Source organism: Phyllopteryx taeniolatus, chromosome 17 (assembly GCF_024500385.1).
Source record: "Phyllopteryx taeniolatus isolate TA_2022b chromosome 17, UOR_Ptae_1.2, whole genome shotgun sequence".
Classification (NCBI taxonomy): domain Eukaryota; kingdom Metazoa; phylum Chordata; class Actinopteri; order Syngnathiformes; family Syngnathidae; genus Phyllopteryx; species Phyllopteryx taeniolatus.
The window spans coordinates 109905-135954 of NC_084518.1; the positions used below are offsets into that span (position 1 = coordinate 109905).

The 26050-nt window shown below is 47.7% G+C and overlaps 1 protein-coding gene across 1 annotated transcript; it reads right to left on the minus strand.

Annotated features, from left to right (window-relative positions):
• Nucleotides 1-205: 205 nt before the first annotated feature.
• On the minus strand, nucleotides 206-25226 carry supt6h (SPT6 homolog, histone chaperone and transcription elongation factor). Its single transcript, XM_061752783.1, has 37 exons — nucleotides 25092-25226; nucleotides 24170-24317; nucleotides 23933-24100; nucleotides 23664-23734; nucleotides 23400-23574; nucleotides 22390-22471; nucleotides 21923-22178; nucleotides 20117-20218; nucleotides 19918-20031; nucleotides 19649-19738; nucleotides 19376-19518; nucleotides 17765-17910; nucleotides 17586-17693; nucleotides 17234-17514; nucleotides 17008-17162; nucleotides 16738-16933; nucleotides 16512-16651; nucleotides 13488-13605; nucleotides 13340-13416; nucleotides 12110-12245; nucleotides 11899-12036; nucleotides 11222-11389; nucleotides 11024-11151; nucleotides 10745-10952; nucleotides 10512-10659; nucleotides 7627-7769; nucleotides 7406-7546; nucleotides 7145-7340; nucleotides 6918-7063; nucleotides 6757-6849; nucleotides 5498-5611; nucleotides 5207-5331; nucleotides 5018-5130; nucleotides 1440-1523; nucleotides 1181-1359; nucleotides 831-1066; nucleotides 206-708 (listed from the first exon to the last, which is right to left on the minus strand). Exons 2-37 carry the CDS (start codon nucleotides 24267-24269, stop codon nucleotides 495-497), a joined length of 5232 nt encoding a protein of 1743 aa, XP_061608767.1. The 5' UTR covers nucleotides 24270-24317; nucleotides 25092-25226; the 3' UTR covers nucleotides 206-494.
• Nucleotides 25227-26050: the final 824 nt, after the last annotated feature.

Here is a 26050-nt window from a genome sequence, read left to right on the forward strand (position 1 = left end):
CGACTGCCCTACGTGACGCTGTAGCATCTTCGCGACCTCCAGTACACTTTTGTCATCTCGTGCCGCTAGGACACAGAAGTCAAATGCAACATGGCGACCTTACACATACGACAGCGAGTCAGCGTGAAAGAGACAACGGCATGTGTGCGTGTGAGAAAGATGTGTACAGTGAAGGGTTTTAAGATTCCAACAACAACAAAAAAAAAAAAAAAAAAACCCTTGTCTTTATTTGTTCCATACAAAGATTGCGGGTGTGGCCAGGAGCCATCTATCTTGAGGCCATGTGTTTTCCCACCACGATCGGGCCCCTCCGCAGACCAAACTAGAAGCGCGACGCACACCACCAACAGCTCGCCTGACACCAGGTCCATATTCTACACGCGGAGAACACTGCGCGGCATGCCGTCACATCGGCAGGGATTCAACGCTAACTGAACAAGATAAAGGGAAAAGGGGGTCACGGGGTGCGGTACACGGACGCCCTCCTCGGCGCCCTACCGGTCCATCTCGTCCAGCAGGGGCGTGGCGTCTCCGGCGATGGACATGGGTGTGCTCTCGATCATGGGGCTGGGCGAGGGTCGCGGGGTCATCCTCTGAGCTTTCTTACGTCCCTCGGCCTCTTTCTCCTTCAGCCACTGCTCGGCCATCTTGCCCCAGTCTACTGCCGCCGAGGAGCCGCCGCCGCCGATGATGCTGCTGATGGTCGGCCTGCGAGGGAGGGAGCAAAACTTAGTGCCATCCGGTGAACACATGGTGGCTGAAGTTTGACAAATTGCTGTGCGGAAACTGAGTGAAAGAGGTAAGTTTTCCCAACTTCCCGCGTGACTGACTTTGGCTGCTGCTGCTGCGGCGTTCGGCCTCGCGACGACGACATGGACGGCGACGGCGTGCCTGACGTGTGGCCGCCGTGGTGGTTGTGGTGCGTTGCGTGCGGGTGCGCGTGCGTGGACTGGGGGGTGGACCCCGGGTACTGCGGCGTGCCCAGCGTTTGCTGGCTAGGCGTCGTGTACGAGTAGCTGGGCGTCATCATGGGCGTGGCCATCGGCTGCTGGGGCGTGGCGAACACCTGCGCAGGCGGGAAGGAAGTACTCGACACAATAAGCACACACGTGACACACAAATGCACACGTGCATGACAGACAGGCGAAACACAAAATGCACACAAGACAGGAGCACTGACGTGATAAGCAGAGGAGCTGCCGCCTCCGCCGGTGCTGCCTCCGCCGTATCCGTACTGGCTGGATCCCCACTGCGCCGGCGTTGTGTTGGGGTTCTGGTTCTGGCCTGTGACAGCAGCGATGGCGTTGAACATCTGCGAGGTCATGTTTCGCGGGAGGGCGTTGACGGCTCGTGTGAGGTCTGCGGAGAGAAGAACGCGGCGATCTGACGGGAGCGTTGTGAGCCGGCGAAGACGCACCGAGGAAGGCAAGACGACTCACCGGCGATGTTGATGTTGGCGGGCGTGGCGTTGAGGGAGGCCGGCGTGCGCGTGCGGCTGCTGTTGCTGTTGGTGGGCGTGATGCCTTGGCCAGAAAACAAGTATGCGTTTAGGGTTACTTGACATTTCAATCATCATCTTGCTACATTTCATTTTGATGAGGCAGAAAAAAACAAAACAGTGAGGACGATAGAAAAATGTCTATCGTGCCATTTGTCTTCCATTGTCATTTATCCAATGTTCAAGCAAAGATTTCCACAATGTCGACTGTCGAGCTGAACAGAGTCCTTAATTCGAGCACCTCGATTAGAACAAAATGCCTTGGAGAAGCATTTCTTATTTGTAAAGTTCAAAGGACACGCATGGGCTACCTTGAATGTGGCAGCACGCTTACGTGACCTCAGCAAGGGAAGAAGGACACAGATGCACAATGCTTATTTTAAAAGCTTCTTCTGAGCGATCAGCAGCTCTCAAAACAAAGATTGAACCATGTATTTCTCCTAACTCCAAAAAAGCGTGGATTGATAACAGAAATGAAAGCTGTGGGCAGGCAGAGGTAAACAGAAAGGCGATCTCTGATTGGAGCTCACAGCTGGCAGTGAGAAGACGACAAAGCGACGCAATGTGGCTTGGTTTTACGGTCAAAGAGGGTGCCGCAGATGAGATTTTCTGTCCCCTTTGTCACCAGCACGCAAACCAAATTAAATCTTGCCGAAAGTTTGTGGGAGGTGTTGCATACAGCGGCTAAAGAAAGCTTGCGCGGACGCACACAAGAAGGCAGTACATTTGCATAGAAATCCGGCGACAAGATCCGACATCTCCAAAAGCACTTCTGGTGGATGGGAGTTGAGCCATGCCGAACACCCAGAAGGATCGGGCAAGTCAATTCAACGGTACTGCAACCCCAATTCCAATGAAGTCGGGACTGTGTGTTAAACGTACATAAAAACAGAATTCAATGATCTGCAAATCATGTCCAACCTATATTTCATTGAATACGCTACAAAGACAAGATATGTCATGTTCAAACTGATCAACTTGATGGTTTTTAGCAAATAACCATTAACTTAGAATTGTATGGCTGCAACACGTTCCAAAAAAGCCAAACTAACCATTTGTACGATTAAATTTAAAAAATGTTGACAAATTGTTATTCAGCAATTGCTATATGCAAAAATAATTGAGCATCGCAATAATTGTTCTCCAAAAAGTTTTTTGTGGCTAGTTTGTTATGATGGTGAGTCGCAACCATGCGGGGTTTAAGGACAGCGCTGTGGAGTGAAGAAAATGATGACGTTCATTGAGCCGTTAGTAGTTGCCATGAGATGGAACAAGCATATGTGGTTCACTCTTGCTTGCTTGATAGACAAATCATTAGGACCACCGGTGCTTAATGTGCTCCAATATCCATCCATCCATCCATTTCCTGAGCCGCTTCTCCTCACTCGGGTCGCGGGCGTGCCGGAGCCTAACCCAGCTGTCATCGGGCAGGAGGCGGGCGGGGCACACCCCGAACTGGTTGCCAGCCAATCGCAGGGCACATACAAACAAACAACCATTCGCACTCACATTCACACCTATGGGCAATTTAGAGTTGCCAATTAACCTACGGTGCATGTTTTTGGGATGCGGGAGGAAACCGGAGTTCCCGGAAAAACCCACGCAGGCACGGGGAGAACATGCAAACTCCACACAAGCGGGGCCGGGGATTGAACCCCGGTCCTCAGAACCGTGAGGCAGACGCTGGAACCAGTCGTCCAACGTGCCGCCTGCTCCAATATTGATGTCTTAATTTTAGTTTGAACACTTCCAAAACTTCTAGGAGTATTAAGAACATTTGTCTTATTCCTAGTCAGCTGGTTTAAGTTCATAAACACACAACCATGAGAACATACTCCATTTTAGGTCACATGTTAAAATGCCAGTTGCTGCAGTGAAGCCGGGGAACAAAAAGGCTGTTTGTGCCCTTTTTTTTTTTTTTTTTTTTTTTTTTTTTTTTAAATCAATGCCTTATGTTTTTGATACAGGAAATGCCATGCTTAAACTGAAATCTTTCTATATCTCTCTCTCTCTATATATATATATATATATTTTTTTTTTATTTGCGTTTGAAATTACCTCACTAGAAATGTAGACAAGAAAACACGGTCTGCTGCATATGCATCATTTGAATTTAAGAAAATAACTTGATTATCTAAAAAAAGGAAACCAATCAGTTGTTCAATATCAAGGGAAATGTCTTATTCTCTCGTGTAGTCATAATTGCCCTTTAACCAAGCAAAAATCTATTTTATCCTAATACTTCATGATTCGATTGCATTCTAAATTGGATACTGGATTATGAAAATATTTGATGCAGCCCTAATTGCAGCACTCCTGGATAGGGCTGCGCGATATTGGGGAAAAAAATGACACTGCCATTTTTGTTTTGTTTTTGTTTAAACCTGTTTAAAATCTATATTGCGATGTGAAATACAGGATCAGTGTTGGGAAAGATCATTTTCCTGTGCGAACAAGTTCAAAGTTCAGTTCACCGTTCCAAAAATGAACTACTTCAGTTCATAATTCAAAAATTTGAACCAAGTTCACCAGTCCAAAAACAGACGAGTTCAATGTTCTCCCCCCCAATGTGTTGCTGATGGGCTATTACCCTGAAAATACTGGCATTGAATTTCCCCATTGTTGCCACCCATCCAATACGCACGAGGAGCCGGCTGCAGCTTTCACCTGACAATTTCAAAAACATATGAGGAAAAACCTGTTGCTTGAATGGTGCTTTTTTTTTTTTAAATGAGGACTTAAAACCAAAACAGGACCTTTGTGCTTCACGTGCGAACAAAAACACGCAACACAGTATGACGAGCAATGGTGGAAGGACATTGATAACTTTGCAATCCTCGCAGCTCTGGCTAACTATATGAACAAAATTATCAATTCTTATATTACAAAACTAAATGAATTCCATATTACCAGTGTGATTGTACACTGTTTTAACTAAAGCATTCTGATACAAATAATTTGCCCAGTAATCAATTTTTACACTTGTATACCAAAAGACTACATTCTCTCCCATTTACGCAGTGTCCCTGAACGCCCCTCTCGCACTGCCTTGTGCCTCCCAAGTTTCATTCTGAAGAGCAAAATCGGATATTCAGCAAGCGTACAATCTTTTAATCTATTCAGCATGTCCAAACAAGCCCCTCTGCTGATCGCTTTTATTATTACAGGACACCAACATTGCTGCAGACCCCGCAATGTGACTATTGCGCACACGTTCATCGCGATGACGCTGCTCAATCAAAATATTGTGCAGCCCTTTGATATCACTTGAAATAAAGCCAGAAAAAGTATGTCATAATAATAAAAGTATAATATCTAATAATCATTTTTCATAGAATAGCTGAAAACGTACGTGGTATATATATCGTTATCGCCGTATAAAGTGGCCCATTATTGTGATCATTTTCTTTTCTTCTCTAGCTGGAAGGAAAACACATCATGCCTCTGACACAACCTAAGCATGTTGATGCATCCGTCACACGCCAAGTGATTCTTTTCATGTATACGACTCTTCCTTACCTGGTATAGGCTCCTGGTAGTGGTTCTTGAACCAGCGGAACAAGCCGTTGACTGAGGGAAAGATCTGCGAGCGGTACCTGAAGCCATCCGGGGTGATGGTCACGTACTCCACCCTGCGGACAGTCGGAGACTCTCATCAGAGGGATGTTGCCCCGTTGAACAACATCCTGTCAAGATGGTCGCACCGACCGTGGTTTTCCTCCAGGTTGGTATCCCAGCAGGAACTTTCCGGGCAAAGCTTTACACGCAGACACGAAGTATGGAATAAAGGTGGGCTTCTCCCTCTTGGTCTTGACCAGCAGCTCCTCCATTTTCTGTCAGCAACACAAGACCAAACCAACTGATAAATGACGAGCTCATTATTCGTCACGTTTCCACGGACACATCCAGTCCCGAAGTCCCAAATGTAGCATTGATCCTTTCTTGGGCCAAGAGAAACAAAATCATTCAACATGAAGTGATGGTGGAAGAATAACTTGCCTCCTTGCTTCCTCCGTTACACTCTTGAAAGTTTTTGTGGCTCAGCAGGTCGCGAGCGAACGACGCCATGGGTTGAATGAAGCGGGCTGTGATTTCATCCAAGTCTTCAAACTCCTGCAACAATCCAACCAGTCATCAGGAATACCTCTCTCTCTCTCTCTCTCCATTCCAGTACGCAGTGCATCCAAAAAAAAAGGTAATTGAAAGCTTTTTTTCCCTCCGTGTCCCACGACAGCAATTTCAACAATCTATTTTTATAGAAATAGTTCTATTTCTAAACTGCACAGGTTCTGCTTCGAGCAGAAGTAGTGACTGGTTTCAAGGAGAATGACAACCACACAAGATCCCGTTCAATGCCAACAGAAGAATAAAAGAAGATGTGGATAAAACTTTGCTAGATTTTATGCGCAAGGTAATACAAACCTGCACAATTGAGCAAACGGTAGAGGAGGAGAATTTGGAGAAAAAGTGTGGGAGGCCCATTTGTCAAATGTAAATTCTGTACATAGTTTATACTTAGTACTTTCTCAGTGTTGTTTTATGTCCAGATGTTTGAGATTTTCACTAAAGAAAAAAAATATTGGTGTCAAAGTCATTGTTCTGCTCTCTCCTCTCCGTTTTTTCTCTCCCAGAAAAAGATTTGGCTGAAAGTAGCCTATATTTGACTACTGATTACTAAAGAACGATATAAGCTAGAGACAAACTTTTTGATTTCCGATGAAAGAAGAGAGTCTGATCTTTCATTTGATGGTTTTGGTGTTTACGTCGTCATAGTACATAATATTCTGTGGGGCTTGGAAAATCAGTGAAATTGCTTGGAAATGCCTGGCAGTCTGGAGGTTCCCTGCTCAGGAAACGGCTGGCAGTGAATGAGTTAAATAACTTCTCTCTCTCATACACACACACACAGAGAAACTTTAGAGCATGATTTGACACAACGCCGGCATGTTTCCGTACAACCGTTAGTGCTAGCACTGGCTTGCTAGACTACGTAACGTTTTGTTGCCTACTTGCGAGCCGTATCGCAATAAAAGTATGTAAACATACGTCAAGCAATCCTTGAATTAATGTCCTGTCTCAAGCACCACCACGTTTCCCCCCATTTTGTTCTTATTATACACAGTGAACCCGCGGGTGCCGAACTGCGAATATGTGGCCGTCCACTCTTTATACGTTTTGTGACATCCTTCTCATGTAAAATATGTGGCTCAAAGTGTATGTTGCTCATTCAAGTTGAAAAACACACAAGAGCTTTGTACCTCATTGTTGATCCAGAGCGTGTGTCCTAAGCTGAAGGCGTTCTCTTTGCCTTCCTCTCTCACGTCCACGTGCTGGTAGATGCCGTCAGCCACCTAGCAAACATCCGAAAACATTAAGAGATTTGCTGCAGGGAGAGCGCGGGCTCGTTTCTCCTCCTTACCTTCCACGTGACGGTGAGGTGGTTCTCTCCCTTGCTGCTGGGTCTGATGATCAGGTCTCCTTGGTCCAGTGTCTCCATCATTTTTTCGGCCTGGTTAAAGCTGATGTTGTGAAAGTTGGGGTGAGCAATGACACGCTTGATGTAGGCTGCGGAGAGGAAGCGGGAGAGTTAGTTCAGCGAGAGCAGCACGAGATGGAGGAGACCGAAGGCCTCTTGTGCAAACTGACGTGTGCGCTGCTGTTTCTTCTTCAGCTCCTCCTCCTGCTTGAGGTCTTCGGATTCCGCATCGAAGTCATAGTAGGTGTCCTTGGGTAGCTTCCACTCGTTGGCCTTGTCTGACAGGTCCGAGGTACGACACGTGAGGTCCACGCTGAACTTCTCGATGTCGATCTTCATGATGCGGCAGTGAACAGTCATGCCCACCTGGAGGCGGAGATGCGTTTGAAAAAGGTGATGCAAAAGCAGGCGGAAGCAAACTAACGTCTAACCTTCACTCTCTCCTCTGGGTGTTTCACCACTTTGTCACTCAGGAACTTGGTGGGAATGAATCCCTGCACACCGTTATCCAACCTGCTCCGCACCCCGATGGCTTGTCCGGGGCACGAGCCGCTGTCAAAGTGATTCCACACCTGTGGACACAAAGACGACAAGTGATATCAGATACCAGAAGTGACTAGTTTTTCCACACTGAGGAAAAGCCGCACGGTACCTCGCTGAGCTCGGGGAAATTGTCCTGCTGGCAGAAGGGACATTGCCACAAGCCCGTAGTGTCGTTACGGATGGCCTGGTCGTAGCTCTCCCCCTGGGGGCGCCGGTGAGCAATGCCGGTCACCACGCTTGTGATCAGCTTACCTGGAGGACAAAACAGATGAGGAGACTAGCGCTTGTTCTTCACTAAACCACAATTGTCTCTTTGCGCTTCTGTTGAATGGACTGAATGTAGCCAATGCCTAGATCGTCTGATCACAGGATTTTAGACCTGATATTGGCCCGATTTGCTATCGCATCAGATTTCCCAGATCGGGCCGACATATTTTGTCGAGAACGACAAAACTTGTTGTAGTGTGACATAATCCACGACCAACGATTTGGCCCTACTTTACTGAAGCTTTAGAGCATGATTGGACAGAATGCCGGCATGTTTAGGTACAACCGTTCGTGCTAGCACTAGCTTGCTAGGCTACATAACGTTTTGTTGCCTGCTTTCGAGCCGTATCGTATTAAGAATATACATAAACAGGTTTCCCTTGCCCGGACGTGGGTCACTGGGGACCCCATCTGGAGCCAGGCCTGGAGGTGGGGCTCGAAGGCGAGTGCCTAGTGGCCGGGCATGCGCCCCATGGTAACGTGGGTCCCCCTTCCCGTGGGCTCACCACCTGTGGGAGGAGCCATAGGAGTCGGGTGCAGTGCAAGCTGAGCGGTGGCCGAAGGCAGGCACCTTGGCAATCCGATCCCCGGCTACAGAAGCTGGCTCTAGGGACGTGGAACGTCACCTCTCTGGCAGGGAAGCAGTCCGAGCTCTGGTGTGAGGTCGAGATGTTCCGACTAGATATAGTCGGACTCTCCTCTACACACGACTTGGGCTCTGGTACCAGTCCTCTCGAGAGGGGTTGGACTCTCCACGGTGAGAGGCACCGAGCCGGGGGGGGGGCAATAAGTATACCCACACCTGCTCGGCTGTACGTTGGGGTTCACCCCGGTGGACACTTGGCACCAGGAGACCCAAGGGCGCAGTTCGATGATCGACTTTGTGGTCGTGTCATCGGACTTGCGGCCGCATGTCTTGGTGAAGAAAGGGGCGGAGTTGTCAACTGATCACCACCTGGTGGTGAGTTGGCTCCGATGGTGGGTCCGACGTGGCAGGCCCAAACGTATTGTGACGGTCTGCTGGGAACGTCTCGCAGAATCCCCTGTCAGAAAGAGTTTCAACTCCCACCTCCGACAGAACTTTGCTCATGTTCCGGGGGAGGCGGGGGACATCCGAGTGGACCATGTTCCGCGCCCCCATTGCTGAGGCGGCGACCGGAGCTGTGGCCGTAAGGTGGTCGGTGCCTGTCGTGGCGGCAATCCCCAAACCCGTTGGTGGACACAAACGGTGAGGGATGCCTTCAAGCTGAAGGAGGAGTCCTATCGGGCCTTTTTGGCCTGTGGGACTCCTGAGGCAGCTGATGGGTACCGGCTGGCCATGCGGAATGCAGCTTTGGTGGTCGCTTAAGCAAGAACTCTGGTATGGGAGGAGTTTGGTGAGTCCATGGAAAAAGACTTCCGGACGGATTCGAGGAAATTTTGGTCCACCAGCCGGCGTCTCAGGAGGGGGAAGCAGTGCACCACCAACACTGTGTATAGTGGAGATGGGGCGCCGCTGACCTCGACTCGGGACGTTGTGAGTCAGGGGGGAGAATACTTCGAAGACCTCATCAATTCCACCGACACGCCCTTCCATGAAGAAGAAGAGTCTGGGTTCTCTGAGGTGGGCTCTCCTGTCTTTGGGGTTGAAGTCACCGAGGTAGTTAAAAAGCTCCTCGGTGGCATTAGATTCGCCCGGAGTTCCTAATAGCTCTGGATGTTGTGGGGCTATCCTGGTTGACACGCCTCTGCAGCATCATGTGGACATCGGGTACAGTGCCTCTGGATTGGCAGACTGGGGTGGGCCCCCTTTTTAAGAAGGGGGACCGGGGGGTGTGTTCCAACTACAGGGGGATTACACTCCTCAGCCTCCCTGGTAAGGTCTATTCAGGGGTGCTGAAGAGGAGGGTCTGTCGGGAAGTCGAATCTCAGAATCAGGAGGAGATGTGTGGTTTTCGTCCTGGCCGTGGAACAGTGGACCAGTTCTACACCCTCGGCAGGGTCCTTGAGGGTGCATGGGAGTTCACCCAACCAGTCCACATGTGTTTTGTGGACTTGGAGAAGGCGTTCGACCGTGTCCCTCGGGGAGTCCTGTGGGAGGTGCTTCGGGAGTATGGGGTACCGAACCCACTGATACGGGCCGTTCGGTCCCTGTATGACCGGAGTCGGAGTTTGGTCCGCATATCCGGCAGTAAGTCGGACTCGTTTCCGGTGAGGGTTGGGCTCCTTCTTTACCACGTTTTCTGGTTCCGTCTCTTCGAGGGGGTTTGATTTGACAAGATAAAGATCGTAAAAGAAGGGATGCGGTGGTATCTGAATACATGTCGTGTAGTGTTGCCACTGACCAAGATACGGCAAGATTTTATACCAATAGTCTGACAGGGCGGCACGGTGGCCGACTGGTTAGAGCGTCTGCCTCACAGTTCTGAGGACTGGGTTCAATCCCTGGCCCCGCCTGTGTGGAGTTTGCATGTTCTCCCCGTGCCTGCGTGGGTTTTCTCCGGGCACTCCGGTTTCCTCCCACTTCCCTAAAACATGCATTAATTGGAGACTCTAAATTGGTGTGACTGTGAGTGCGAATGGTTGTTTGTTTGTATGTGCCCTGCGATTGGCTGGCAACCAGTTCAGGGTGTACCCCGCCTCCTGCCCGATGACATTAACTTCAAATGAGAACTGAGGGGATTTTTTTTTTTTTTTTGCCTGAACGACAGCATCATTTTCAATAAAGGACAGTGTGAATGATCTCACCGATGTAGAAGGTCTCTGGAGTCTCCTTAGTGAGCAGGTTGAAAACCTCCTCTGTGTTGGGGACTCTGTAGGGGACTCGCAGGTCTTTGTATCTGCAGCTCAGCTCAGCTCTGATGTCATACAACGTGATGCCCTTGTTGCCGTATCCCTGCAAATGAGAAAGGACGTGAGGGCGGGGACGGTCGGGAAGGCAGTCGGGGCACCCACGGGCCGGACGAGAAGCACATGCCGACCTGTCTCTCCAGCTCCTCGGCGAAGGCATCCAGATCCAGGTCTTTGAGCCGTTCCGGGTTCTCCAAGATCTCTTCGAGGGCGCCGGCCGGGTTGGCGTCCTCGGCCGACTCGTCGTACTCCAGCGCGTCCACGGCCATCTTGCGAGCCCACTCGTACGTCTCCGGGTGGACGCGAGAGCCGTCCAGAACCTCGATGTACGAGTCGGTACTGCAGAAGCAAACTGAGATGAGTCGCGTAAAACCAGGCTGGCAGCATAAGGGTGTGGCGCGAACGCAGACCTGTCTCCGAGCGATGCCGTGTCAATCTTGATGAAACCAGCGCAGTTGATGAAGACCTTTGGGCCCATGTGACACATTGTGACCAGCTGGGTTCTGTTCTCCAGACGCGTGTTGTTCTGCTTCAGGATCTGATCAAAGGGGCAGGATGCTCGTCAGGGCCGAGAGCAGCGAAGGGGCCAAGGGATGCCAGAGACAAACCTTGAGCAGGTGGGAGCCCTTCCTCGGGCCCAGACCGCACACGTACTGGACCAGACTCTGAGTGTGAGGGTGAGCGATGGCCCGGTTCACGTCCACGCCGACCTCGTTGACCCGATTAATGAACTCGCAATAGAGAGCTGACAGCAGATCCTCCTTTACCACGTGTTCCTGAAACACAAGTGGATGCTCGCGTTGACTGAACGCACCTTTCAGTAAACAACAGGGATTGTTTGGATCACACATTATGGGACAAGGGGACACCCGCTGGCGTTGAGAGGAACTGCAAAGCCGAACCGTGGACTCGCAATTTGATGTTTAACCAAAGAAAAATTTGCGTTTTGATATTTTACAAACTCTGTCCAATTATTCTAAATGTATGCCTCGATGTCTGTGTCAGTGTGTCCACTTTACAAGCCACTTTGTCTTGATTTGACTCCAAGCAGCATGAAATGTGATTTGAACCATAAGCAGGTGATTTGCCAAGACTAAAGTATAAACTAGACTTTACACCGATTTTATCGGGCTGGTTATAAAAATAAAGTTGAATTAGATTTGTCATTTGAAAGTAAACACCTTTCCTTCACAAAATGAGATTCATCCAAATTCTGGATCTGGATGAAACTTGATCTTAATGCTGATTTGACATGGGGTAAAGATTGAACGAGCCACCGACTCACCTGCAGGGGGTGCAGTTTGAGACAGATGATGTCTTCGTCAGAGCTGCAAACCTGAGCATACTCCACCAGTGGGTCTTGGATCTTCCTGGCGATGGACACGGCCTGGCGCAGCAAGGTGGGGTAATCTCGAAAGTCCGCCTGCATGGGGCCACGGCAGCGTGTCAAGCGGGAAGCTGGTAAACGACAGAGTCAGTTTGGTTCGGGTGTGTACCTCCGACTTCTTGCTGTTCATGTAGAGCGTGGCCAGCTCGTTATCAACCATCTCCACGCCGACGGCGGGCAACGACGACTCCTGCTCCAGCTCGGCAATTGTTCTCTTGATGTCCTCCATGATCATCTGAGCATCCCTGCACACAAACGCAGGCATCAAATGTTCAACATGACAGTAGAATTCTTAGCATGACAATACATCACTGAAGATATTGGTGAAATGTGTGAAAGTAAAAACTTGACTTTCGAGGTGAATTTATTACATGACCAAGTTTGTAAGTCAATTTACTCTTATATCAAATCAATTTCCCTCATTGTGGTGCATTTTATTTTATTTTTAAAAAAACCTGTCGAGTTCAGCTGCATGGCCATGCAGAATGGTGGATCTGTATGCCTTTTGTGCTGGATGCTGGAACAGTTTTGAGATACTTATTACAAAATATATATATGTTATTCGGATCTTTATTGAAAATGCAGCTAGACAGAAAAGAGTTTTAGGGGACAGACAGAGGGACAGAATGGACAATGGGAATAGGGGCGCGAACCACAGCAGAACAATAGTGAGTTTTGATATTTGACCACAAGTAACGTTACAAAAGTCTAATCTTCTTATTTGTGGATGGGGACACACACCCGGTGAGGACATCTAACTACTAACCGATAGGACAAGATGAGTTTGTAGTGAATTCAAAAGCCATTCATCCGTTGCACCCCCCCCCCAAAAATAATCAATATCAAAATCGATATTGTAAAATATAAGAACATAACTGGTCTAATTTAGCCAAAAGTCGGACACATGTTGATGTGTGCCTTTAAGGGGTGAGGCCTGCTGAGTGACATCAGGACCTGCAGGGTTGGGTCGGGCGTTTATGACGCTGTTAGTTCAGTGTGTCTACTTGCCGCTCCTGGTCAGTCTTCACATAGTGTGTGTGTGTGTGTGTGTGTGTGCGCGCGCGCGTGTGTGTTGGACAGTTTGTCCCGTTCAACAAACGGCGGAAAGCACATTGGCGACCAAGAATCTCTCTCTCTCTTTTTTTAAAAAAATTATTTCACACGAGCAAGTGGCGTATTTGACGCTCGCTTATAAATCAAAGTTTGACTCACAACACAAAAATAAATAATCCAACAAACGATAGGTCGTAACAAGTATTGTAAGTTGGGCCGCTCCAAAGTTAAGGTGATCATGTGGATGTGTTAAAAGTGCGGTCAGAAAGGAGTCCGACCGTCTTACCGGTTTTCCCCGGCAACGGCGATGACGTGAGGCTTCTTGCTGGACAAAAACTTCTTGAGGTTTTCAAGGTCGTTGGCCTTAGGATAACAAAATGAGTGAGTGACGCTCTAACACATATATTTCATCTGGTGACGTCCTCCGCTCGCACCTTCCTCTCTCGCTCATCCTCCCTGAAGGCATTCCTCCTCTTCATGAAGTAAGGCAAGCGCAGGAAGTCCACCACCTCGCCTTCGCCATTGATCAGCGCGCAGAAGACAGGCGTATCTCTGTCAGACAGAAAACATGTCATCTATCAACGTGACTCTGGCAAGTACAGTGTGTTCCCTCGCTGTATCGGAGTTCATCATTCACCCCCACACCATACCGCATACTTTTTAAGCGATGCATTTCATTTATTTTTATTTTTATTTTATTTTTTTTACAGGTTTGAGCATACAGAAAAGTTCCAATTAAAAGTTGCACGACTTCAGTGTAGTATCACGTTGTGCCAAAACAGGCCTGAGCTCTACTGGAAGAAATCCATCATAATGACGATGAAGAAGAGGTAGAGAGGGGCCCCAACTAAGCTCCAGCAATTGTCACTGTTCAACAGAACAGATGTAACATATGCCTGTGAGTTTTGTTGTATCCTTAGTTTGTATGTGTTGCTGCTTGCTGTGTGTTTAAGTGGCAGTTATTTGAAGGTTAATAATTATCGTAACATCTATGCTAATTTCCTTTAGCAGGTCTATGGCATTAAGGTTTTATTTATTTTAAAAGATGAAATAATAAGGGGCAGCACGGTGGACGACTGGTTAGCACATCCGCCTCACAGTTCTGAGGACCGGGATTAAAATCCTGGCCCCGCCTGTGTGGAATTTGCATGTTCTCCCCGTGCCTGCGTGGGTTTTCTCCGGGCACTCCGGTTTCCTCCCACATCCCAAAAACATGCCGGGTAGGTTAATTGAAGACTCTAAATTGCCCGTAGGTGTGAATGGGAGTGCGAATGGTTGTTTGTTTGTGTGCCCATGCGATTGGCTGGCGACCAGTTCAGGGTGCACCCTGCCTCTCGCCCGAAGACAACTGGGATAGGCTCCAGCATGCCCGCGACCCCAGTGAAGATAAGCGGAATGGAAGATAGATGAATGAATGAAATATAATTTGGATGAACATTTTGGTGTTTAAATCCATCACTTTGAAATCTTGATTTGTCAAATTAAACTGGGAACATGGCTGCACAATTCATTGAATTGTAATCGTTATCACGATTTTGGTTGCCACGATTAAATGAGCCTGATTGTCGTAGATTTTTTATATTTAAAATGCGCGCACTGCTGCATATGAAAAATGCTTCTTTTGCAGCAGTGCCGCAACCTAGTCAGCCAGCCACCAGGGGGCGAACGCATGGTTAAGGCTTCATTAAACTCTGGCACTGCAGTCCAGTGCCTTTTATTTTGAAGCCGGAGGTGACTGAGGACAGCATGCGGACGTTAAAGGGGGAAGGGTGCGTGTGACAGAGGACGCTAAAGGCACCCCCCCAGTAGGTCTATAGTTCCGGCATGTGCAGCGGTTTGGCTAAAGACCCCTGAAAATGGCACCTACGAAGAGACATGCTTACAAAGCACAGTTTAAACTGCAAGCTATTAGTTACGCGGAGGAACATGGGAATCGAGCAGCCGCAAGAGAATTCAAGATCAACGAATCCATGGTTCGCAAGTGGAGGAAGCAGGAAAACGAGCCTCGCCAAGTCAAGAAGACGAAGCCGAGTTTCCGTGGAAAACCAACTCGAGCAATGGGTTAATGAGCACAGAACAGCCGGGAGAAGCGTCTCTACGGTCACCATTCGACTGAGTGCAATAACTCGGAGCTTGCCATCATTCCGGGAGGCTTGACGAAGGAACTCCAACCGCTGGACATCGGTGTGAACAGGGCGTTCAAAGTAAAGTTGTGAGCGGCGTGGGAGCCATGGATGACAGATGGCGAACACAGCTTTACTAAGACTAGGAGGCAGCGCCGGGCGAGTTACGCCACAATTTGGGAATGGATTGTGGATGCTCGGGCTAACGTGTCTGCTTGCACTGTTGTTCGACCTTTGGTAAAAGCCGGCATCATTTCTGAGGAGCCGCACGGCAACGATACTGACTCAGACAACGACGAGAGAGAACCCGGCGTGTTCGATGGAGAACTTGCCCAGCTGTTCATTTCGGATACAGAAGATGAGGACTTTGATGGATTTGTGGATGAGGATTGTATGTACTCAATGTACTCAAAAATCACGTGAGTACATTGTTAAATACTTCAATAAAGTACAACCGAACTCAGTTTTGCTCCCGCTGCCTTTTGAAAAACATTGTTTTAGCGTGCATGCATGCTGCCGTATGTTTTAAGCTGGCATATGTTTTATCATGCCTGCGTCCAATAATGCGGTGCGCCTTATGTATGTGTTAAATACAGAAACAGACCCCGTAACTGAAACTGCGCCTTTTAATACGGTGCGCCTTATGGTCGTGAAAATACGGTAAGTCCCGTGCACAGTTTTTCAAGTTCGCAGATTGAGTGACAACGTAAAACCAAATGGGAGCATTTTCCCTCTGGAAAAAAGCAGTTGCCAAAACACATTTTCATGCATTTAAAATGGCTTACTTTAATCATTATGATCCCTCGCCGTGGCCAAGGTCTGTTTAAGCAGGTCTCGGTGCCAAAAAAATGCATAGTCCACGCTGGCTGGCAACATCTTGTTTACTACCAGCTAGTTAGCTTAACTGCTAGTTAGCGGGAGCTCTTGTCAATCATCTGCCACGATGTGTTGTATGACTAAATCTAATTCATCTTCCGCGGAAACAGTCTGCTACGAACATTTGTGCAGCTTCTCCTCATGGGATACTTCGTTCCGCAGAGATTCATGTCTCAGCAGAGACGGCTCCATGATACGTTGGGTAATATACATTAGGGCTTACGTCGGGTACTGTACAGCTGCCCATGAGCAGTAAGTCCAACGCGCCACAAATAAACAAGGGCACGGTCGGACGACTTCATTCATTCCAGTTCCTGTCAGAATGAGATACGCGAGTTCATTGGCTTCAATCGAACGTGAAAATTTAAATTCGCTATTCTTTTTTTTCTTGGAATTTGCGACTTGATTTGAATAGCGAATACATTCTTCCTAGACCTAGTTGGTACTGTCAGCCTGTACCTGCTGGGTGCATACGCCACTCCGAGCACCCTGATGCCTTTGCCCTGACTCTCGTCCATCAGGTCGTCATCTTCCTCAAGCTGCTGGTCCGGCCTGTACGGAGACACCTTCAACCAGTTGTACAGTCGACGGCAGCAGGACTGCAGGAAAAGACAATAAAATCAAGTCATTAGGCTTGTCAGTAACATCTTTGTAATAATAATTTCTGCACTAAATCTGTAAGTACCCGTATGATGCTCTCTTTGGCTTCAGCAATGAGCTTGCTCTTGAGTTCTTTGGCCATCTGAGGGTAAAGGAACTGCTTGAGGGCTCTCTCAATGGCCAAAGTGCGCTGCCTGTTCCACTCCTGCACCTGATGGCTGAACTCGTCTCGGTAGTAGAACTGCTTGATTTCGTCAAAGTACGTCTGGTCACCCGCATACCTGAGATGGGGGCGGAACTCCGCTCGCCAGAGGGTCTCATCTCTTTTGAGGAATCGCCAGGATGTTCTACTTACCCTTTGACTCCAACGAGGTCGATGCAGATGTCGATGGACAGCAGTCCCTCGTCCTCGGCCAAGCACATCTTCAGGAACTGATCTCCGTTGAGCTCCTTCACCGCCTTGTTCTTCAGGTACTTGAAGGAGTAGGCGAAGTGGGCCTCATCCACTTCCTGCATGGGTATCAAAAGAAAACAAGAGTGACAGGTCATGGCCAGCCCTTCCTACAGTGTGTGCATCAGACCTTTTTGCCCTTCTTGGTGGGCTTGATGTTAATCTTGGCCCTCTCCTGGAAGGTCTGGCGCAGCACGTGTCTGACCAGAGGCTCGCGGGCGATCTGCATGGCCACCATGTAGCGCGTGCCCTCCAGGACGGCCTCGGGGCTGGGGAACTGGCTGCACACGTAATCCTTAGCCAGCTCCACGGGCTCAGCGGGGAACTGCTCCGTCTCGTGGCGCTGGTAGCTGTCTCGCAGATTCTCGCCGAACTGTTCGGGCGTCAAGCCAAACTTTTTAGCCAGGCCGTCTGCGAAGAGGATGCGAGACTATGAAGCTCGGGCTAAAACCGTCTCAAAGTCAAACAAAAAGCAGACATACCAAGTCCCACACTCTGACATATACTGTACATATCCCTGCGGGATGCCAGCTTGAGGTCTGGACCCTTCTGCTCCTCCTCTTCTTCTACCTCCACCTCCTCCTCCTCGCCTAGAAGAAGAGCTTACTAATTAAGTCTCTTGCAAACCACTCGGACCTCTTTCGAAAAACTCCTCACTCACCATCTTCTGTGACTTCCTTGATCTTGCGGAGCCTCTTCTTGCTGGCCTTGGCGGCGTTCTGCATCTTGGGAATGTCTCGGCCATAGTAGAGGAGGAAGTGGTTGTACACGTCACCCAGCTCCTCCAGAGTCTGGACATCCTTCAGCCTGCGTCAGAAACGTAAATACGGGTGTCTACTCAGGCTGCACGATATTGGGAAAAGCATGAACATCAATAAAAAAATGTTTTAATTTGAATGTACAAATTCTGATGTTGCCGTGTGTGTATGTATGCAGTGTCAAAACTAAAAAAAAAAAAAAAAACACCTGCGATTTACTCCACGTTGTTTTCTCAAGTTATAAGTGAGCTGAAATATCCACCTTTGGGTAGACAGTGCCAGACAAATACTACAATACAGGAAGTCCTCGAGTTCCGACGCACTCGACCTACGACATTTCGACTTTACGACACCCGTGCCTCGTCCGCCATTTTGTCCCAGCACCATAGTGTTTCTGCTTAGCTAGTGCATAGTGCTTGTCTGTGTTTGTGCGCCGGAAGTATTTTTGCCTTTTTCGCCCTCCTTTTTTCACACTCTCAGCAGTAATGGAAAGTACAGCATCTTATTTTTTTTTTTTATTTGAATGTATTTGAGTTTCTTTATACGAAGTGTTAACCTTTCCCGCTACGGTCACACGACCGTGGTCGGGAGACGCAGGGGTGAACTCCCTTCTCTCGTTGCAGAGCTGAGCTGGGTGGCTGGCGGCAACAATTAAGGCACGAAGCGCCGATTTGCTGCTTTGATGGCTTTATTAGCTCCTCTGCACATTCGACGTCCTCCGCTAATCGCTACTCTTCCCCGGTCGCCGTCACTACACTTTCCACTGTACACACTCGCACCTGCGCGCACTCCTTCCTCCTTCGCAGTCCCGTCTCACTCACACATCGACGCACACGCCCACACACACACTGAGCTTGCTGTCACAATCACGTGGGACAATACTCCTAACAGAAGTATTTCGCCGTAAATTTCGACTTTAACGGTGATATCACGGAGCAGGCCAGTGTTACATATTTTTTTGTATTACAACTCTGAATGAGGACACAGGGAACAATTACACACCTGTATTTACCGTTTCTCTCCAGTATGTCAAGAACAAACCCATGTCGCAACAAATTACACTTGGGGGCAGGGGGGAGAGCCACGGCATTATTGAAGGGACAAACTTCAGGTGTACAAATCATGTTTTGCTTAAGATTATGCAATTAAATACAGAAATTCTAATGCATATGTTAAAACATAGGTCTCAAACACCAGATTGATTACAAACAAATGAATAGTTTTAGAAATGTGCTCATGACTCCTACAAGTATAACTAGGCACAAAAAGAAATGATTCATGATTCAAGAAATGAATGCTCTGTCTGGACTGAGCATAGTTTCTCCTGAGAGGGGAAAAAATATAAATGTGTGCTGGTTTTCACATTATCTGTATGTTATCCTGTAGTTTTTAACATTGCAATATATATCGCAGGGTTAAGGAAAATCGCAATGTGATTCCCCCCCCCACAATACTGTGCAGCCCTAACACAGACAAGCACGCACGCACACACACACACGGAGACAAACACACACCTCTCCATGTCAGCCGTGTCCAGCGGCCGAATTCCATCAGCCAAAGGTTTGTCGGGGTCGGCGGAGATCTGTTCAAACTGGTAGGACTGCATTTTCTGAAAGAGTCGCGTCAGGTTCTGCTTGCGGGTCTTCAGCTGAGTCCACTGGTGGAAGAAAACGTCCATAAATCAAAAAGGTTGGACACAGACTTTCAGTCTCACAATTCAATTCCATGTTGTCTGAATTGGGATTCACTCGATCTCGAATTGATTTGTTATAGTGAAACTACGATACCTTTTCATCCCACTGCCACACCTTCCAAAGGTCGTTGATGTTCAGTTCTGGTTCCACATATTCTTTTCTGTAGAACGCTATGAAGGGAACCTGGAAAAAAAACAAAACAGGAGTTTCAGCTTTTTGTGCTGTACAGCTATGGTTTATGCTAACAACCTGAAAGCTCACTAAGAGCAATAAACAGACACGTTTGCACATTTGTCCAAGTCTATGCCTGTGTTTTATGATGCAATATTTAGGTGTGTGTCAGTCAATGTATCGAAACAAACCTCAAACTGTTGATTTCGCATGAAGTTAAGCGCCTCTTTGATTTTGGCGATGGTGCTGGGGCCTTTCCGGCTGAAGTTTGTCGTCGTCCCGCGCTCCAAATAGTCTGTGCTCTCCTGTTTGTAGACAAGCAGATTTCATTGATTGTGCAAGGCTGTCGGTGGCTCGCATTCTCCCTTTTGAGGGAAGAGGCTCCCAAACCTGAATGGAGATGGTGAGCGTGGAGAAGCCATGTCTAAAGATCCACTCTGCCTCCTCCTCCAGCTCATCATCCTCGGCCGGTTTGACAGGGATAGATCGCAGCTAAGATACAAGCGAGATCATCCGGGGACGTGTTATGGTGATTGCAAACTGTAGCATTCGTTCATTGTTTCGAGGGTGAGGAAGAATATACACCAGAAGTTAGAATCCAGCATCACCATACACATCTTCGTCGTCGACAAAGTTAAGCTAGATTCTTTTCCCACTCGCTATAGCTGGAATCCACAACTTTTTTTGTAAAAAAATGAAAAACTAAAATTTACATTATTCAAATTATTTTCACCCAAGCCACCACTAGCGATGACACAATGCTGATTAGGCTTGTCAGCTCCTCCAACATCTTGCTTTACATTTCAGTATTTTTTATATTTAGTGAATGCCCGTTTCATTTCCTGCGCTGGGTCAGTTGATGAGGCACAGAAAACGGTGGAGCGGAAATGACAGCACGGAAATTGGGCATTTTATCGAGCAATGGGCGGCGTGCAGTTGTAAAAAGCTCACTAAACACTATTTTGCATTTCTGTAGCACAAAATAATCACTCTACTTTGAGAGTTGTAACACTGCTGCCACTTCCCCACCCGTCATGACGTGGAGGAACAAAGACTGGGGAGAGTTTCTCCCAGCCGTGACTTCCTTATCTCACTACGGACATCGATCACCAGCGCCATGCCGGCAGACATCCCAGACACGAAAAGCAGGAATTGGTATGGATGGGGGAGCTGCGTCGGACACCAAATCAGGCTGGAAAACTGGCGCGAACCTCCTCCACTACACTACGCTGCTGTCAAGTATCAAATGACAACTGTGCCTCGCGATCACACACCGCATATTGAGCGATTGGCTATATAGACTCCGTGACTGGCCTGCAGAGGCGTTTGATGCTGTACATATACAGTATATTGTACTTTATCACACTTTTGAAACCATAAAAAGATAGATTAGTAGTTGGAAGAAGTAGGTTGCTACAGAAACAGGACGTGGGAGGGTGATACAGTATTTTTAAAAGAAGCTCGCTTATTCGAACGGCCGGTTGGGTAAGTATACGGACCACAAGGCTCACCTTTTTTTTTTTATCCGCAGGTACATTCTAAATATATTTAAGTATTATAAAACACAATGTATGTCAACTTTATAATGTACTTTATTTGAATGGCGGGGTGTGTGTGTGTGTGTGTGTGTGGGGGGGGGTGGGGGGTGCTGTGTTTCACTCGGGTTAAACCCAGAAATCTGTGTGTGTCTCTACATTAACAGAAGGTATTGGAATACTGGAGTTGTTAGAGAACATATATGTACTCTGGATATTCAACTACTTACATTTTCTCTCCACCCATTTTAGTTAGCACGCCAGTTTCAACAGCTGTATTACATGTATATTCACCCGCGAGGGGCGGGGAGACAGGGATGGAAGCACAGCCTACATCATATCCAAGCGATGCTGAATTCCAGCATAGGGAGCGACACAACCCACGGATTCTAGCTTTAAATTTTAACATTTGTACTACAATAATGTTCAAATAGGATAAACATTGCCTATAACGGTTTTATGATGGGTTAGAGTTAGAACAGCTGATGGCAATCATTTTCTAGGGCGTAATTGTTTCCATTTGTGAACAAATTGGAGGAACTTATTTCCACTTTTGACGTTTTGGTCAAACTCCTCCCCGAGTTGTTGAATGACAATGTCAAAAAAGTGAGACGTTCTAGTCTACGGAGACAGCACGAGAAAAGTGAAAAGCAGGATCCACCTGGAACCTCTCGGGCATGTCGGTGGAGCGGATCTCGTTGTCTTGGTCGGTCATGTGACTGCTCTCCAGCTCGCTGGGCTCGTAGAGCTCAAAGATGCTCTTGCGGCCCTGCCTCCTCTTGGTCTGCTTCTTGGGCCGGTCCCAGCCCTCCTCGTCCTGGTCCTCCTCCTCCTCCTCGCCCTGGTCATAGGCGTCAACGTCGAATTCAGCGAAGTCGAAGTCGCCGCCGAATATCTCCTGCGCCTCCTGCAGCGCTCTGTGGGAACGCAAGGCGCGCCGAATGAACTCGATTATGTTCACTCATTTGAAAAGATCAAAACTGGGCTTGTTCATGCTTTCACAGATTCAAAGCAAATGTGTCTTGTAACACACACATGCAAAAGATAGACTACTTTATTTATATATTACTTGACACTAGACTGACAACTTTATTTATATAGGACTTGACACAAGGACAGAACACTCACGCATCTGTGTATCCAGAGAATTTCTTTCCCCTTTTTTTAGTGATGGGTTGGCCATCATCATCCACGATAAAGTCGCCAATATCTGTAATATCGATACCAATATTGTAAAACAAAAAACATTACAGCTGCCAACAACAATTATTTGAATACAATATAAGCCATTAGGTCTTTTAACATTTGAACTTTACATTTGATTTATTGAAAGTGCGGCACGCGGCATGGTGGACGACCAGTTAGCACATCTGCCTCTCAGTTATGAGTACCCAGGTTCAAATCCGGCCTTGCCTGTGTGGCGTTGGTATTTTCTCCAGGTATTCCGTTTTCCCTCCACATCCCAAAAACATACTAAGGCTAATTCAAGACTAAATTGCCCCTAGCGTGAATGTGAGTGTGAATGGTTGGTTCTTGATATGTGCCCTGCGATTGGCTGACGACCAGTTGAGGGTGTATCCCGCTTCTCGCCCAGAGTCAGTTGGGATAGGCGACCCTTGTGAGGATAAGCGATACAGAAAAGGGATGGATAGATAAAGCGTGGCCCCAATCCACCTTAGTAACGTTTACTTTGATCTTACAAGGTTTCTGCAGCTTTAAGGTAAGGCATCACGAGGGTTGTCCCGATCACATATTGTATATATTTGTACCTTTGGTTTATTTTGTTACTTTTTGACATTTAAAATATCCGAAAATGAATAAAACCAATCTTTTTTACTCGACCGTGATCAGCTGAAAATCATGCGATCGACCCTGATTTTCGATCACGCGATCGGCTCGGGACATCCCTTGGCATCACATTTATTATTTATTGCAATGGTAGTTTTTTTATATATAGTATACATTAAGTATGGGGTATTTCCACAGAGATTGTAGTTACATATACATTATCTACACTCGAGAGATTTTTCTTCTCTGTCGCTTGGACACAACAGGGCTTGAATGTGCATTTTCAACACCTTTAAACAACAGATTGAAGTTTGGCATGTATTTGAATTTGATTTAAGCTCCTGCTTTACCAGACTCCTCGTCCTCCCCTTCCTCGTCATCCTCTGCCTGCTGGAGCGGCTCATGCACGGCCTCGCCCTCCTCCAGCTCGCCATCTCCGTCGCCGTGAAAGATTTCGTCAGCGATCAGGTCCTTCTCGTCATCGTCGTCATCATCCAGCGTTTTCACACGATCATATTTCTTCTTCTGTGGTGCGAGAACGGGAGAGAGTTGAGCGGAGGGAGTTTTGTAGCAGCAAGTGAGGAGAAGCCAAGAAGGGACAAAAAGACGCTTACCCTCCTCTTGACTTTGACACCCAAGTTTTCCTCAATGAGGTCGAGGTCATCCTCATCCAGGTCGTTGTAATCTGTGGGAAAGTGTCAGAAGAGACGTCCAACACTTTACCACTTCACTAACCTTTTCCATAATTTTGAGGTAAAACAGTAACAGATTACAACCCTAACCCTAAGCCCCCCCCCGCCCCCGGGGCTGGCGACGATGATAAGTAAGTATCAGCTTTATAATTCCACCCCCCACTCAAAACTTTTACTGATGTGTGACGAACTTCGCTTCTTGCGGCGATGCCTGACTTCCTCCTCCGAGTCGCTGCCACCTCCACTCGCACTCTTCTGATCTCCCCCCTCCTCCTCCTCCTCGTCATCACCGTCATCGATTAGCCCACGCAGGTTGCCTCGCTCGTCCTGGTCCTCCATGTTCTCCTCTTCTTCCTCATCTGCAGGGAAACGTTTCATGAGTGTACCCCACGTGGCTCCCACGCTGCCAAACGGTCGACACGTCTCACCGTCTTCCTCCATGAACCTCTGCGTCTTCTTGGGCTTCAGGTCTTTCTCTTCAAACTCTTCCTCGGACTCCTCGGCCTCGCTCTCGATGAAGTCCGACATGACTGCTGCTCCTACCGTTGCAGACTTTTATAGCCCCAGCGTGCAGACCTTGGCAAACACACAGAGTACATAATGAAACATTTCATCACACTGTTGACTACCATTTCACTGCCTTAAATGATAAACATTCCTCCACCAGAAGAGAGGTCTGGAAAATATCTCACGATGATTTGCGACAAAAATCTAACTATTTCTGAATAAAAATTTAACACTCGCTTGTTAATATTTCATGACGTGTGATAAAATGTTACTTTACAAGAAAAAGAGACGACAAGCGATGGCGATTTCGCAATGCGGACAGCATTCAACAAGTGACACACGAACAAGTGCAGTGCCTCGGGAGGAAAGTAATGATGAGAATTCTCGAAATGATTGGAAACGTAACGTGGTTCCGCTGAAAATCTTGAGCCGATCCGCCCTTCGTTCGAAAGAAGCCACCAAGAATTCTGCGCAGCTTCTTTGAGCAATGCAAGAGCTCATTGCATTGGGCTCGTGCAATAACCCTAACCCTTCTGATTCTGATTAGCACGCTAGCGCCGATGAGCTAGCATGCATCTTTCGCCATGTTAGAGCCTCCAATGCCCACAATTTAGGTCTGCACATTGAATGCTGCGTTTAAACACACAAGAACGAGAAGATAAATGGCAGCAGAAAGGAGGCCTCCAAGCAAAATTCCCGAACGCTAGCTCGCACGGGACCGCTAAGTTAGCATGAGCTCCAACGACAACAAGAGCCATCTACGAACAGCAGCCACGCCATCATCGACATCAGCGGATCGTTCGGCGGCTTCACAAAACCAACAAACATAGAAACGGGACTCACGCTTCCGTCTCGCTGCAGTACTAAATTCCGTAAAAGAGCAGAAGAACTTGCAGGCTGTGTTTTGCGTGCGCTTGGGGGGAAATGGCGGACGATGTGATAACTTCCGCGATGCCGGAAACGACTTCCTCCCTTTTCAAACGCACGCTGCCGCCCCCTGCTGGTTTATCCTAACTTTACACATACTGTATTGGATGTGGTTGATCTGCCGAAGGGATCCATCCAGCTGTCCTCATGAGTCCTCAACTCATGCAAATCAATGGATTATATATATATATATATATATATATATATATATATATATATATATATATATATATATATATATATATATATATATATATATATATGTGTGTGTGTGTGTGTGTGTGTGTGTGTGTGTGTGTGTGTGTGTGTGTGTGTGTGTGTGTGTGGGGTGGCGAGTGGTTAGCCTCACAGTTCTGAGGACCCGGGTTCAATCCCCGGCCCCGCCTGTGTGGAGTTTGCATGTTCTCCCCTGCGTGGGTTTTCTCCAGGCACTCCGGTTTCCTCCCGCATCCCAAAAAAGATGCATGGTAGGTTAATTGGCAACTCTAAATTGCCCGTAGGTGTGCATGTGAGTGCGAATGGTTGTTTGTTTGTATGTGCCCTGCGATTGGCTGGCAACCGGTTCAGGGTGTACCCCGCCCCCTGCCCGATGTACAAAGACTTGCGTGGATTTCCTACTGAAACATGGCGTACGCTGAAATCCAGAAAACCTCGTACGCACAAAAATATTCAGATGTATGAAACTCTGTGTACTCATGAATCCAAGCACATTTTCTTCGGACATTACAATCAACGTGGAAATGAGCGCACATGTTGGAGTTGCCGACTCCTCCCTGTCCACGCCCAAATTTGAATATGCAAATCATATTTAAATGAACCCTGCACCTGGGATGCCGATCTCTGCATGATCAGAAAAAAGGCAAATGAGCAAGGTA

Coding starts and splice junctions, on each gene's coding strand:
- supt6h (XM_061752783.1), bottom strand. CDS start 24,269: ATGTCGGACTTCATCGAGAGCGAGGCCGAGGAGTCCGAGGAAGAGTTT. Junction 7,064..7,144: donor GAAGAAACAGCAGCGCACAC/GTCAGTTTGCAC, acceptor TCCTCTCCGCAG/CCTACATCAAGCGTGTCATT. Junction 709..830: donor CCGCAGCAGCAGCAGCCAAA/GTCAGTCACGCG, acceptor CCTCCCTCGCAG/GCCGACCATCAGCAGCATCA.